The 14,557-nt window shown below is 57.8% G+C and overlaps 1 protein-coding gene across 5 annotated transcripts; it reads right to left on the minus strand.

The window, feature by feature from the left end:
- Window positions 1–544: 544 nt before the first annotated feature.
- Window positions 545–13,758, minus strand: SEMA6C (semaphorin 6C). Of its 5 annotated transcripts, XM_020912470.2 has the most exons (20): window positions 13,497–13,758; window positions 11,452–11,501; window positions 9,552–9,723; window positions 7,786–7,900; window positions 7,434–7,497; window positions 7,221–7,277; window positions 6,760–6,861; window positions 6,446–6,536; window positions 6,105–6,224; window positions 5,837–5,925; window positions 5,322–5,539; window positions 4,921–5,052; window positions 4,503–4,655; window positions 4,099–4,272; window positions 3,680–3,826; window positions 3,329–3,406; window positions 3,147–3,202; window positions 2,933–2,977; window positions 2,484–2,579; window positions 545–2,049 (listed from the first exon to the last, which is right to left on the minus strand). In XM_020912470.2, exons 3-20 carry the CDS (start codon window positions 9,667–9,669, stop codon window positions 1,010–1,012), a joined length of 2,895 nt encoding a protein of 964 aa, XP_020768129.2. In that variant the 5' UTR covers window positions 9,670–9,723; window positions 11,452–11,501; window positions 13,497–13,758; the 3' UTR covers window positions 545–1,009. The 5 variants fall into 5 exon arrangements, with proteins under 5 accessions (XP_020768129.2, XP_070323415.1, XP_020768120.2 ...); XM_070467314.1 differs by lacking the exon at window positions 6,446–6,536 and having other exon boundaries at window positions 6,128–6,224; XM_020912461.2 differs by lacking the exon at window positions 2,484–2,579.
- Window positions 13,759–14,557: the final 799 nt, after the last annotated feature.

Below are 14,557 nucleotides of genomic sequence, written 5' to 3' on the forward strand. Positions count from 1 at the left end.
CCCTCTGGCTCTGCGAAGGGTAACTGCTCCTTAGGGAACTGTTGGGGCAAACCCCTGGCTCCTCCAGGAGTGAAGCCTTTGCTGGGTTTGTTGTTTTTTTGTATGTGTGTAGCCTTCTCTTGAGACCCACGTTCTTCCAGCGAAATTCTCTTTTGACAAGATTTCCTGATGCGAAACTTCACTTACACTGCAGCTTCATTTTATTTCTCCCCAAATACCCTCCTCCCGCCCTGTCGAGCATTCTACGAAAAAGTGCCTCTTACCTCGATCCAGAAACGGGCTTAGAGTACCCTCTCTAACCCCACCTAAATTCTACCCGGGGTCTCCTGGGCCCTGGTTCATCTCCACGCATCATTTCTTCGCTTGTCTCCTTCAGGAAACCTTTCCTGATTAACCCCGGTGGGACCGCAGTCATCCCAATTACTCGGGAGAGAGTCAAGGGCAAGTTGAAGGCAGAAATTCTGGAGCAAAGATGCTCAGAGTAGCCGACCGGTTCCCGTCCCATCCCGCCCCGCCCGCTCCGCGAGTAAAGTCAGGCAGCGGCTCGGGGACACAGCTGTATTGGGAAGTGGAGGCTCCTACATAGTAGGAGGAGGCACGTCCCAGGAGGCCCGAGGACTCTGTACACAACGCGAGTGGCTCAGCCCCGGCCATCCGCCGTGCGGCCCGCCCGGGGCCCAGTCTGTGGAGGCCCGGAGGGGCGAGTTAAGGCAGCTTGGCTGAGGGAGAGGGGGAGTGGGAGTGTGCCAGTTACCCCCGAAAAGCTGGCTCACTGAGGGGGCGAGCTTCTCACCTCCCACTCCTCTCTCGAGGACAGGGGGAAAAGACAGTCGGCAGTCAATAAATAAACCCGAGGCGGGCAGGGACCCCGGGAGACTCTCAGAGTCCAGGAAGGCTGGAGGTGTGGAACAGAGGAGGAGGTCATCTGTCCTTGGAGACGCGTCCAGGCTCACAGCCTCTGAGGGCATGGGCCTCGAGGGCCCCTTTTGAGGCCTTGGGGCAACTCCCTTCAAAAGTTAAAATGGCTGCCGTTAGGGACGGCCGCCTGCGAGGAGGGCCCGACGAAGGGAGGCTTCAGGGGCCCCTGGGGCTTCTCGACGTCCACCCTCTTCAGGGCGCGGCCCCGGTGCCCCTCAGGCCGACCCAGGTACAGGAGGTGTCTCCCGGCACCCCCTGAGTACCTGGAGGGGCCTCCCGAGGGGACTCGGGTGAGCAGCGCAGGGGGTGCACGGTGCGAGGAGAAGGGCAACTTCCGGCTGCCGCCCACCCCGAGCCGGGGAGCTGGGGCGGAGAGCGCAGGCCGGGCGGCGGGGGCCGGGCACTTGCCCTCCGGGGGCACGTCCAGCCTCCGAGGCGGGGCACAGTCCCTGGGCAGCAGGCTGGGGCCGGCAAAGAGGGTGGGGGCGGGCTCGGGCGGCAGCGGCCGCGAGGTGAAAGGAGCGGCGGCCGGGGGCTCGGCCTCCTTCCTGGGCGCCTGCGGGCCGTGCAGGTAGCGCAGTAGTTCCTCCAGGGTGGTGACTTCCACGGCCTGCCCAGGACAGCCAGGCGGCGGCGGCTTCACCAGCACGCGCGGCGCGGGACCACCCGCCGCGTTCCCGCCCCGGGCGCGGCTCCGGCCCTCCTTGGCGTTGTTCCCGTTCTGGTTCCACTCCCAGGGACCCCCGGCGTGGCGGAGGTGCTTGACCGGCAGCTCTGGCGTGGACTCCGGGGTGGGCAAGCAGGCCAGCTCCGGCGGGGGTACGCCCTCGGGAGGAGGCAGGAAGGTGGTGTAGAGCTGCGGCGTCTGTGCCCCGTCTCCGTCCTTGGACGGCGGCGGCGGCTCTGGACCCGCCCCATGCAGCCGGGCCAAGCTGCGGAGGGAGAGAGGACGTGGGATCCCGGAGGACTCGATATCCTTGCTCCGACGTCGGTGCGCTCGGCGACAGGCGCAGGAGACCAGAAGGCCAGAGACCGAGGCGCCCAGGGCGAAGGCCGCGGCCACACAGGCCAGGAGGAGTGGGATGGGGACTGAGCGGGAGGCTGAGGCTGGCGGGAGGTCCCGGCGCACGCCTGCTAACCGAGAGGGAGGAGAGGGAGGCTCAGCGAAGGTAGGCCCGCGGGAAGACATGTTCCAAGTGTCCCTCTCTTCGACTACTGCTCTGCTTTCACTCCGACACAGCCTTGACCCTCTTCAGGAGTCTCCTCCCCTGACCCCTCAACACACACAGGCCACCCAACCACCGCTCACACACAAGCTAGAGCCTGGGCCTGGGGAGCCTCATCCCAGCTCCGGCCCCTGTAGCCATGCCAAGAGCAACTGCCAAACTCTGCCCGTGCTGAAGGAGGCGGGGCTGGGAGGGCCAGCTCTGGGGAAGGGAAGGGAGGGGAGGCTCCAAACAGGCATTATTAGTGGGCACCAAACAAGGATCAGTGAGGGGCTTAGAATTCTTCAAGAATCGGCAGCTCCACACTTCATTCCTATCCCTCCCAACCAGCCCCCTTACCCTGATTGTGAGCTCCAAGAGTGGAAGACTGGGGCCGGGGGTGGGCATCACTGGGGGGGCTGGGGGTCTCAGGGGAAGGGCCAGGACTCAGAAGCACTGATGACAGAGACCAGGTCAGAGCCAGTGAGACTCCTGTTCTTCACCTCTGATACCCGCAGCGTGTCCCCCACCTCCTTTGAAACCCAGAAGTCCGGAGCTGCAGCCTTCATTTTCCTCTGGGAATGGGGACGGGCTTACCATGCAAGGCATTCTTTCATTTCTTTGTTCAAAAACTATCTATTAGGCATCCTATTATGGGCCAAGCACTGAGCTATATGCTAGATATTTAGAATGTTAACCCTTTCTGAGACTCTCTCAGAGTGTCCAGGGTGCTGGTCTGCTGCTGCCATGGGGCATGGACTTGGGTGAGTGTGGGCTAAGCATGGTGAAGTTGGGACAACAGAACTCACCATAAGTGGAATCCCCTGTACCAGACTGACTCCCAGTAGCTCCATCTATGAAACAGGGAGAGAAAGGGTGAAGGTGGGGGTAGGTTTCATGAGGAACTGATGGGCATGACCATGCCACAGAAGGAGAGAAGGACAAAAGCCCACACCTGGGATGGTGTCTATGGCCATCAGAGCCATACTCAACAATGGATACAGCTGCCTTTGCCCTTTTTACCTTGGCAGTCATCATGCTCCATGGATTCCTGGTTACCAGTTGGATCCACATCAATCCTAGGAGGAAACGGAGGTGGCTCAGTGCAGGTATACTTCTTGTCCCCTCCCCCAGCCTAGCCCTCCGCCACCTCTCTTAGTAGTGGGGAGCTTTCTCCTCAGGAGATCCAGGAGCCCCTCACTTACCCACCAGGTGCCCTGATATCCACGCAGCCTCTGGAGCTGTCCCATCCACAGTATGGGTCCTGAGAAGCCAGACAGCTCCTAGGGAAAACTGAGTCATATGAGGCTGGGACCCTCCACTCTAATCACAGTCCATTCCCCTGCCTCTTTGACTCTCACCCTGGCCTGCAGGAGGCTCCTAGCCTGATACTCCCATCCTATCCACACCAATCCCTAGTCCCGTCCCTGGTGACTGCCCACCTGCAGGCTGCTTGTGGACATCCCACCACACACAACCATCCCCTGCATTTCCCTGCCACCCCCAATGCCTTTGTGCCTGCAGGCCCAGGGAGTCTGGCCTCAAGTCCCTCTCACCTCCGACAGGCCCCATGCCGGGCACATCGACTAAGAGGGAGGTAGATGATGCAGCCAGAAAAAGCCACAAAGAGCCTGTGACCTTCAGTGTCCAGCTCCAGCCCTATGACCCGCCGTGCTGTTTGGGCTGCCCGCTTCCCACTGCACCTAAGGTGAGGCCAGAAGGAGTCAGAGATGGAGCAGGTGAGGCTCCTTTTTCCCTGGGTGAGGTAAAGAAAAGAAGGTGGGGAGGCATACAAGCAACTGAATACAACTCATGGGGCTACCCTGCAATGCCACACAATGTCATCTTCTCTCCAAGTCCCTCTCTCTTCCCCACAACTTCCAATATCAGAGTCCCCACCCCATCCCCATATCCCCGTCTCCCACCTCACATCCCATCCCTGCTCTGCAGGGGGCCTGCTGGACAAAGGGCTCACCGGGAGGGGCTGTAGGCATCGATCTCTTCCAACAGAATGGGCTCAGAGCCCCCAGACTGCCCCCCTGGGGGCAGCACCTTCAGCACTGTCCCATCATTGGAGCCAAGGAACAGGACTGTGGTGTTACTGTAGGGACCAGCCATGCCATCCACAGCCACCTGGGTCAGTAGGGCCCTGGAGGAATAGGCCTCAGGTCAGGATAGCCTGACCAGTGGAAGATTGAGTGTTTCGAGGACCTGGATACCCCTTCTCTGCCCTTCACCCAGCCCAGGGTTTCCTTCTTAGCTCTGTCCCTCCCACTTTCATAGGTTCTTCCTCCTACTAATATGATTTACCTTGTGGGGTCAGATAAAGAGAGTGGGTGAGGGGCGGATGGTAGTGGTCAGGATTTTTTAGCTCTATACCTGCTGGTGAGGGTGAGCAGAGGCTGATGGGTGGCAGGTGGCACAGCAGGGTCCAGGAGTGGGTGAGCCTTGATGAAGGTCAGGACATCATCAGGGAGGTCTCGAGAAGAGGGGAACAATGCAGCTACACCTACTCCTGCACAGGATCCGGGCCTGGAGGACACATAGGAAGAGGCAGCCTTAGGGCAGGGAGCTGGTGGTCACAGAGCCTAACTAAGCCCCAGCAGCCTGCCCTAAGGCTGGGAGGCCCCTTGTTCCCTCTGCGCACAGACATTCACACTACTGCTTCCCTTCCCTGCTGCCAACCCATGACAGCCTTCTCCCCAGACCTTGGACACCTTGCCCTCTTCTCATAACCTATTTGGGGAGCAGACACTGCTTGCTTCTGCCTCCACCAAAGCCCCCCCATTCTGGGTACCTGGGGGAGGGGACCCTGTCCTCAGACACAGGGGTCCAGGCCCCATCCAGACTCCTCTGCTCCTTGAACTTGCCCTCAAACCCACGCTCGATATCATCCAGGTAGAAGGCGCAGACCGCAGAGCCAGGAATGCTGAGGGAGCCAGAGAACAATGTGGGCTAGGTGTTAGAAGGGACAGCAGAGTGCCTCCCAGGTAAGACTTGGCCTCCCCCCTTCACATACCATCTTAGGGGAGAGCCTGAGAGAGCGGGGCAGCCCCTGGGGGCCATGCCAAGAAAGTACAGGAAAATGGAGTTTCCCCTCACCACCCTCATCCGTAGGCTCTGAGGGATGGTCTTTGTTCCTGGGAGGCATGGAGGGAAGGGGACAGACTGGGCTACATTGACTAGTCTAGTACCAACCTATTGGTCTGGGTGGTGAAGACCCCAAAGAGAGCAGAGCGACCATACAAGTTCACAGGCCCTGTCAAGGCCTGTAAGACATCAAAATAGAAGGTAGAGTCTCCAGGGACAGAGCAGTTGAGCCGCAGCTTGAGGAAGGATGTCCAATGGCGGTCCAAGGCCCTAGGTGAGCCACCCATGTCACGCTTACACACACGGGCCACACGGGAGAACTGCACCTGTCGGGAGAGTCGGGGAGGAAGGAGGTCAGTGAGAGAGCCCCCAGGCCAGCAGGATGAGAGCGGTTTGGTGGGGTTAGAGTACCAAGGGACCAATGTCAGGGGCACAGCAAAGGAAGGACGTGGTGTGGTTGGTCAGTCCAGGTCAAGGTGAGGGGCAGCAGGATGAGGGGACTGAGGCCTGAAGGCAGCTCCACAGTGGGGGTCTGAGCCCAGCCGGGAGCTCTTCCCTGAATGTCTGGCTCCTAGGATCCAGCAGAACCCTCTAGCTACCACCCCCGGTGCCCACCTCCTTACCCTCCCCAGCCGGGCATCCTCCACAGAGACTTCTCGGAAGAAGAAGTAGACATGGTCTCCATGCTCCAAAGCGTGGACAAAGTGTGGCTCTGAGTGGGGAGTAGCAGGAACGGTATGGAAGAGTATCTGTACCTGTCCAGAATCTCCTGATCCCACGCCGCCTTTCCCCTTAGCACACCTGCACACAATTCCCACCACCTGCCTGCCGCAGCCCTCCCCCTGCACCTCCTCCCCAAGAGCAGCCTCCCTCCCCTAGGCCCACCCTGACCTCGGAGCCACTTGGAGTCGTACTTGGCGGAGCGGAGCGGGGGCTGAGGCCCAAGGCTTCGGTAAACCACAGCGTCACTGGCCTGGAAGTCTGCAGCTGTGGCTGAATACAGGCTGCCCTCTGGAGGGGTGGGTAGGGTGGCATCAGGGGAGTTCAGGGATCTGTATGTTGGTTCTTCTTGGGCCTCCCACACCCCTACCTTGGCCTGAAGCTGGCCCCTACCTTACCCCGACGCTGGCCCCTACCTTACCCCTGATTCAGGAGCATGCAGGAAAGACCAAACTGGGAAAGGGGCTAACATGGCAGCCACATGCCTGCTTCTCACATGCCCAGGTGCACACCTGCAAACACGGCCACATTGGACTGGGTGGCATCAAAGGGGCATCGAGCCTGCCCACTCAGCTCCTCACCCTCCTGCTGCAGTGAAGTTATCTGGAGGCAGAAGGAACAGGTTCTTGGAACCCTTGGGGTGTTGCAAGTCTGGCTCCATAGCCCACTTCCTCATGTCCCCTTGCCTCCTTGCCCCACCTCTGCTGGACCCTCCACCCTGGGCACTCTGTCCCCCAACCCCTGCTTGTGCATCCCCACCAAACTGATCGCCCAGCTTGAGTTCTCCTGCTACTCCCATCGTGATGTCCCACCCTCGCCTTTGTACCCCATAGCTGCGGCACACGGGGCTGAATGAGTTCGTTCCACAGGCAAGGAGCGTCTGGGAGTCCCAGGGCACGAGAACGCGAATGTAGTTGTAGCACTCGTCCTAGAGAATCCAGAATTCTATGTCAGCCACAGGGCTCCCTGGGAGTGGGACAGGGGGTCATGGAAGTAGGGTTATCCTCCTTGAGCCAGTTAGAGCAATAGGGGGTAAAGTTTCAAAGAAGCTATTTACTACTAGTCCTGGGGCCTTGGGCAAGTTCTCTGGCCTCTCAGAGCCTCACTCTTCTTTTGTGTGAGATGTGTAAAGGAAGCTAAAAATCATCAATTCCCTTTCCTATATATTTTCCTCTGTGACTTGAGATAAGAGAAGTAGTGGAGATTTGGGTACAGTGGAGGGTCAGTTGGACAGAGCCTGGAGGCTGGGTCATCTCCTACCCTCAAGATTTTCATCCCACTCCTCACCGTCAGCTTGCCCCGCACAGCACAGTTCTCCATGTCTTGGCTCCTCCATGTTAGATACTGGAGGAAAAAGTAGAAGAGGGAAAATCATGGCGCAACCTAGTCCCACTGCACATCATGGTTCCCTTTTGGAGCCTTCTTCCCACCCCCTGGATCCCCGTTAGACCTTTCCGGCCTCATCTCCACGCCTCAACCTCCTCCCCCACAGCCCCTCACCTTGTTGGGCACGAGCCCCTCCCCTTCTTCTTGGGCTTGAAGATCAAAGGAGAAAACGTGATCCCTGAAGGGAGAAGCAAGGAGGGATCAGAGCCAAGCCACGGCTCCCCACTTGAACTCCTGAGTCCCTACCTAGTCCGTGTTCAGCTGCTCGGGACAGTGTAGACCTCCAGCCCTACCTTCTCCCCCGACTCCACACCTTGGCAACTGTGTTCTGGGTCCTAGCATGTCCAAACTCTGGGGCTTGTACACCCACATGTGTGCTCTGCAAAATGTTGCAGTGGCCATGCAGGTCTCATGCCTGCCTGGGAACAGGCATGGCAGCCCCACAGTGGTGCCACAGCCAGTTTACCTGGCAGCCACTAGCAAGGTCCGGTTCAGGGTCAGGAATCTCTGAAAGTCCAGCCCAAGTTCTGCAACCACAGCATCATCCTCCAGGCCCCGGAACCAGGATAATGGAGAAATACCTAGAAGGCACAGAGGGGTGGGTGCTGATGCCCTCAGGATACAACACTCCCTCAACATCCTCTCCAACCAGGGGAAACCCAGCCCTGGACATAGTGGATATGTGAGATGAGTTGGGAGGTATTAATAAAGGTATTAATAAGGCTATTAATAAACACAATATCAGCTAACTCTGAGCACTTTACCTCTGCCAAGCACTGTGTTAGCACTTGAGCTGCATTGTCTCATTTCAGACAACAACCCTATGAAGTAGGTTGGTACCATCTTACAGATGAGGAACCTGAGGCTTAAAACCAATAAGAAATTTGCAGAGCTCATTTAGCTTGGGAGTGGCAGGCACCCCAATTCAGATCCAGGTCTGTCTGAGTTCAGAACTGAGCCCAACCCAGTTCTTAGATCTGCCTTAGGGCTAGCGATTCCCTTTCATTCCACATTGTATGCTGTCCCATATAGACCATTTCCTCACACCATCTCTCCCAGCCCTCTTTTTGCACCCTCCCCTCAAGGCTCTTCACAGACCACCTCAATCCTCCAAGCTTTCTGCCTCCTCTGACCAACTCCAGCATCCACCTGGCCTGATCATGGAAACCAGTCATCAGTGTTCAGAGGGAGCCCAGAGTTCAGAGAGAGAGGTGATTTAACATTTATACCATGATTAGAACTGTGTCTGGCACATGGAGGTGTTTGCTACTCTTATCTATCCCCCAACAGTTACTCTCAATAACTTAACTGCCTTAAAATTACTTCAACCTTAAAATGACTCTAAATTCTACATATATAACAGGAAGCTGCAGATAGATAAAGGTCTGTCATGGTGGGACAGTGGCCCTTCCCTGTCCAACTGGCCCACACTGGCTGGTGTGAAGCCTGCCAGTGTGACCCCAGGTAAGGACAGGATACGCCTGCTCCCTCCCCCCAGCCTTCTCACTCAGCCTTTCCTCCTCTCTCCTGACAGGGCCTGGGACATTCGGTAGGTCCCACCGTGACGGACCCAGATGTGGTGATGATAAAGTGGTGGAAAGGGAGGTAAGAGGTGTTGGGAACCACTAAATTAGTCCCAAGCCTTCATTTTGTAGCTAATAATAGCAAACACATATACATCATTTACTTTGTGCCAGACAGTGTTCTTAGCACTTTACCTGTATTACCTCATTTAATCCCTAAATAATTCTATGAGGTAAAATACTTCTTTTTTTGACCATGCCTCATGGCCCGTGGGATCTTGGTTCCCAAACTAGGAATTGAACCTGTGGTCACTGTGATGAAAGCACCGGACCACCAGGGAATTCCTGGTAGAATACAATTATTATCTTCATTTTGCCGATGAGGAGACTGAGGCAAAGAAGTTTAAATAACTGATCATAAAGTGAGCAGCTTTAACAGGAATTTGAACCTGCTAAGGTTTGGTCTGAGCAAGAGTCCATGTTCTTTATTACTGAACAATGCTGCCTGGAAGTGAAGAAAGTCGGCCCGAGGATGAGAAGTGACTGGCCTCAGTGCCACTCCAGCTGTCTGCTCCTCTTTCCTGTCAACTCTTAGCTTCCATGAGACTGAGAGCCCTCCTTCAGCTTACTACCCACACAAAAGGTCTCAGTGTCTAATTGCCAAGACTGAGTGCTGAGCGCACATAGAGAGTCAGGGTACCACACTCACCTTGCAGGTCAGAGGTCAGCAGAGGGAGAGGGTCCTGGGGAAATGCAGCCTGGGTGTGGGGAGTTGAGAGCAGCAAGAGCGGTAGCAGCAAGGTCATGAAGTGGGGGGCACGGGGCATTCTGTGTGGGGCAGCTCAGGCCCCAGGGGGCGCCCCCTCACCCATATGCTGGCCCTGAAAGAGAAGACAGAAGTGGGGGAGGGGCCAAACCCCCTCCACCTTTGAAGCAGGAGGGCTCCTTCCCAGGTCTATCCCCAGAAGACCCTGCGGAGAAGGGTAAGGGATCCTATCTCTGGCACTGCCTCAGTGCCAGCCGGCTGTCACTGTCACTCAAGGCCCTTCCCTCTCCAACTGGCCCAAACTGGCCGGTGTGAAGCCTGCCAGTGTGACCCCAGGTAAGGACAGGATACGCCCGCTCCCTCCCCCCAGCCTTCTCACTCAGCCTTTCCTCCTCTCTCCTGACTGGGCCTGGGACATTCTGTAGGTGACACCTCCTGGCCCCCTCTTGCTAACCTCGTCTCAGCTATAATTAGACCCTGAAGCCTTAAAATTATAAATAGTGATTCCTTGGCACCGGAGGGAGGAAGAGGATACCATGTCTGCCTCCCCTCCCTCACAGACCCCCATGGCACCCTGGGAGCAGTTTAGGCACTGTGCCTTGGTAGAGGCAGCTGTGAGGCAGCCATCATTCTGTTCAGGGCTGAGGAGAACAGAGTTGGGGAGCAGCCCAGGGGTCTTTGCCCTGGTCTAAGCTCCTGCTTCTAGGGCCCTTTCCATTGCTAGGGAGAAGCTGGGTAGGGAGGGGGGCGGGGGAGGGGGGCTGTCTTAGCCAAAAATGAATCTGCATCAAAGCCAGATCAGAGGCTAAATTTAGCTCTGGCTGCAGCTGTCTGCCCGACCACTGTGCCCCCTCCCAGCCTCCCTAGCCCCCTGTTCCCTCACAGACTCCTAAGAAACCTTGCATGTGCTCAATTTGGAGAAGAGTGGACCCACTCCCTGTGAGGAGCCAGTCATAGAAGGGGCTGTGTGGTGAGGAGTTATGGCTGAATATGTCCCTCTCTCCCTTCCTTCCCTCTTTGGGCTGCCTTGGAATGAAAACATAAATAATTCAATGACAGGCAGGCGATTGTAGCCCAAAGTCCAGGAAAAGATAGATACGGTGGAAGGAACTGTAAGACAGCCCTCCTTCCCACCCATCAGCCTCCATCGGCCTTCCCCAGCCAAGCTGACCCTGGCTGGAACCCACAGTGGGGAGGTGAACACCAGCTTCCTGCCTTCCCTTGAAGTTGAAGTGAGGGGCTGAGTAATGAGTAAGCCCAGGAAATCAGGTCATCAAGGGTGAGATTCCCTCCTTTCCATGAACAGACAGTTATCCTTCACTAATCTTCAGTTGCCTGTCCTGCCATGTCCCCCAAAGAAGAGACCCTGGGCTTCCAGGCCTACCCCATTCCATCTCCCCCACAACTCCACCGTTGGAGCCAGGACCCAAGTGTACCCCACCCGCAATCCAGCGTCACTGATGGGGAGGCTGACGTCAGATGGGATCCCAAGAGAGCTGGAGGAGGGGAAGGGGTAGGAGCACCTAATGATGACCCCCTCCCCAGGGGCAGAGCAGTCAGCTAGCTAACGACCCTCTCTGGTGCTGAAAGGCCAAGCCTCCCTCTGCCACCCCCCCACCATCTTTCCGGATGTTGGTGCTCCCAGGGGAAGAGAAAGGGACACAGCTTGTCTCCTATCCTCCCCCTCCTGCCCCGCCCCCAAGTTGCCCTGGGCAACTGGTATCTTCACCCAGGAAACAACTTCGGTCTCAGGCAAGTGGGGAGAATAATGATCTGACCCCCTTCTGCTCCCAGGCCACGCCTACTTCCATCCCTGCCCTCAGGGCTATTGCCCTTTCTTTACCTGGGGTGGTGACTCCCCTGGGGGCTTGAAGGGGATCGGAGACCTCTGACCTGATGGAAGAAGGGACAGAAGGAGGGAAGAGACTGAGTTATACCTCCTTACCACATCCCTTAAAAGTAAATGTGAACATCAGGAGAAGTCTAATGAGGCTAGGGTAGGGGAGATGCTGCCCTGGAACTGGGGGACACATTGATATCGAGCTTGATTACAAAGGTGCTGGCCATTCATGCCTAGAGCTGTGAGGGCAAGGGCAGGCGCTGGGGCTGGACCCTACCCAGAAAATCCTGGAACTTCAGGACCAGTCTTGGGAAAAGGGGCAATTGGGAGAGTTTAGAGGGCATGCCGACCACTCCCATATGAAAACCTTCAGAACCCAGCAGCTGTCTTAGCAAAAGCACCCTAGCTGGGGACAATAGAGGATAATTTGCATACATTTGCATGTTCTTCATCCCTAGGCAAAATGCTCTAATACCAAGCACCCCCAGCCCCTTCTTTCCCTCAGAGCAGGCCCTGCCTCCCTCCCACCCAATCTCTCTCCACCCTACCCCCCACTTTAGACTGGATTAGTCCAGCCTCTGAAAACACTTGGTTGGCCATTGCACTGGCCCCCCAGACTTAACTATGCTGCCTTTAAGAGGGCTTCCCATAGATGATTTTAGTGAGCAGCATCTGAGTTGCCCCCAGGCAACCCCTGGCTTCGGGAAAGGCTTATCCTGCCAGGACCAATCCCAGCTGCTTCACACCCCTCATTTGGAGCAAATGGGGGAGGCCTGGCCAGCTCTTTCTCCCCCTCCTAGGTTCTCCCCTAGCTGGGAAGAGGAAACAGCCCTTCTCTCTCCTCCTGGCCCTGCAGCCACCTCTGGGGAGTGGCCAGGGTCATAGCCAGATTCTAGCAGGGGGCTGGGGAAGGGATGGAGAAGCGGAGACCCAGCTGGGGACAATAGCAGGAAGCCTTCGGGCTGGTCGCCGGCCCCAGTCCACGTTCCTCTAAGGATGGGGTGGGGGGTGGGGGGCGCACCAAGGAGCCTCAGGGAACAGGAGCCTTCCCTTCTCCAAGACAGTTCCCCTCACCCTTAGCTATCAGCCCCAGGCTTGCTACCTACCCCCCCCTCCCTCCCAGCCCCGAACGAGGATAATCCAGGTGTCTAGAGCCTCGCTTGAGGTGGGCCTGAGGCCAGGGGCTCGACGTGTCTCCCCCTCACTGGATCTGGGGCTCGGAGAGGGGCGGGTAGCAGAGTCTGGGCCGGGACCGGGTCCCAGAGCCACGTTAGCGGGAGGAGGGGCTGGAGGGGCCTGCAGGCGCAGATCGAACAGGGATGGGAGCGGGGGTTGGGAGCGGAGGCGGGTCTCCAAGGCCAGGGAAACAGGGCCAGAAGCTTGGAACCGAGGAGGGCGGGCCTGCGGCCAGCGCAGAGCGGGGTCCGCGGGCTGGAGATACAATCGTCACCCGGGCTCTCCGCCTTGGGAGACCAAGGTCTAACAAAGCTCCTGAGCGAGTGGGGTGAAGGCGGGTTATGGGCTCTAGGACTAATGTTCCTCGGGGGCCCATTCCCGACTCTCTGATCAAGTCAACCCCGCTGGGAGGTGCTCAGATTCCCGCTTGCACAATGACAGAGGTGCAGCCGGAACATCAAAGTCTGGAACGACGCGTTCTCCTTCCCATCCCTGCAGGGGAAACGCTAGGGTCCGTTTCCCCACGGGTCTCGAAGCCTTAATCTCTCTGCTGGGGAGGCAAGAGACCAGGTTTTCCAGCCTCTGTACGATGCGCGCCTCAAATAATGCCTTTCGCGCTCCTCAATGCAAGGGATGCGACTCGGAGAAGCCAGGTCACAAGAGGCGCGCAGACCTTGCGCCCCACAGTGCCGTAGCGGGGCTCCCCTCTTCCCTCGGTTCACCCCAACTCCGCTGACCCTCTCCGTCATCCAAGCACGACAGAGCGCTGGCGCCCTCCCGGGTCCCTCTGGCACTTCGAATCTTACCCTCGGCCTTCGGCGCCCCGATCCTCCCCGCCTCCCTGCAGCCCAGCCCTACTCCGGGATACTTGCTCCGAGATCCGGGTCAGCGGGAGAAAGATCGCAGCGGTCGAGCAGCGGCCGCGCACCGCGCCGAGTTCTCAATCGGCTGGGGCCCCAGTGAGATGTGGTGAATGACCGAATTGGATGGAGCTTGGATCTGGGCTCCCGGGCGCTGTCAGGTCGCTCGAGTCCTGGGTCCCAGTCGCAAACCCCACTCCCGCCGCGGTTCCGCGGAGGAAAACAATGCGACCGCCCGGAGCTCTGGGCCGGGCCCCAGCCGCCCCGCCCGCCTCCCGACCGGACCCGCCTCCGGCCCGCCTCGGGGTCTCCATTACTAATCGGGCTCTCGGAGGCTGGTTAGACACCGCCTTCTCGACACCTCTCCACCAATAGTTCTCGGAGGAGGAGGGGCGTCTGGAGCACCGCCCACCAAGAGGGCCTGGCCGGGAGGCTGAGCAGGAGACCGTAGCCAGGCGCGAGATCCACGGACAGTCGCTGCGACCCGGTCAGAGGAGGGGTCACACGCTTTAACATGGAGAGGCCCTGGGAAGAAATCTCACAAGAGGAAGGAACAGCAGCTGGGAGGAGAGACAGACAGGAAGCCCGGGGACCTCGGCTGGGCTGGGCTGTCAGAGCCGGCGCGACCCTCCCTCTCATCTCTCTCCAGTGCCTTTGACTACCCTGCTCTTGGGCGCACCTCTCCCCTACTCTGCCCCCAAACCTCTATTCCTCCTCTCCACTCTTTTTACATCAGAGCGTTTATTCTTCTCATGTCCCTCCTCTGGTTCATCCTGACTCGGGTAAGGGAGACAGACCTAGGATGCATTTGAGGGCTTGAGGCCTGGAAAAGGAAAGGAAGATGTCGCCAGGAAGTTTGCCTTATCTTCATCATCTCCCTTCCTATCCCTACTGTCAAAGCAAGATGTACTTAGGCCAGTAGACCAGAAACTAAGGAGCCAGGAAGTCAGGGTGGCCAACAGTTAGGCTGCTGGTTGATGGAAAAGGACAGGTGAGTAGGGCTGAAGCCAAAACAGAGATGTGGAGACTGGGACAAACTGATTCAGAGAGTCACACAGAAAGAGGAGCAACAT

The sequence above is a fragment of the Odocoileus virginianus genome, chromosome 5, assembly GCF_023699985.2.
Source record: "Odocoileus virginianus isolate 20LAN1187 ecotype Illinois chromosome 5, Ovbor_1.2, whole genome shotgun sequence".
NCBI lineage: Eukaryota > Metazoa > Chordata > Mammalia > Artiodactyla > Cervidae > Odocoileus > Odocoileus virginianus.

Bases quoted from the DNA above. Each gene is read 5' to 3' on its own strand.
- SEMA6C (XM_020912470.2), bottom strand. From the start codon at position 9,669: ATGCCCCGTGCCCCCCACTTCATGACCTTGCTGCTACCGCTCTTGCTG. The intron at 6,225-6,445 runs GTGTGCACCTGG...CCACCCCTCCAG, and splicing joins CAATGTGGCCGTGTTTGCAG to AGGGCAGCCTGTATTCAGCC. The intron at 2,050-2,483 runs GTAAGGGGGCTG...CTCGGTTAGCAG, and splicing joins TCTTGGAGCTCACAATCAGG to GCGTGCGCCGGGACCTCCCG.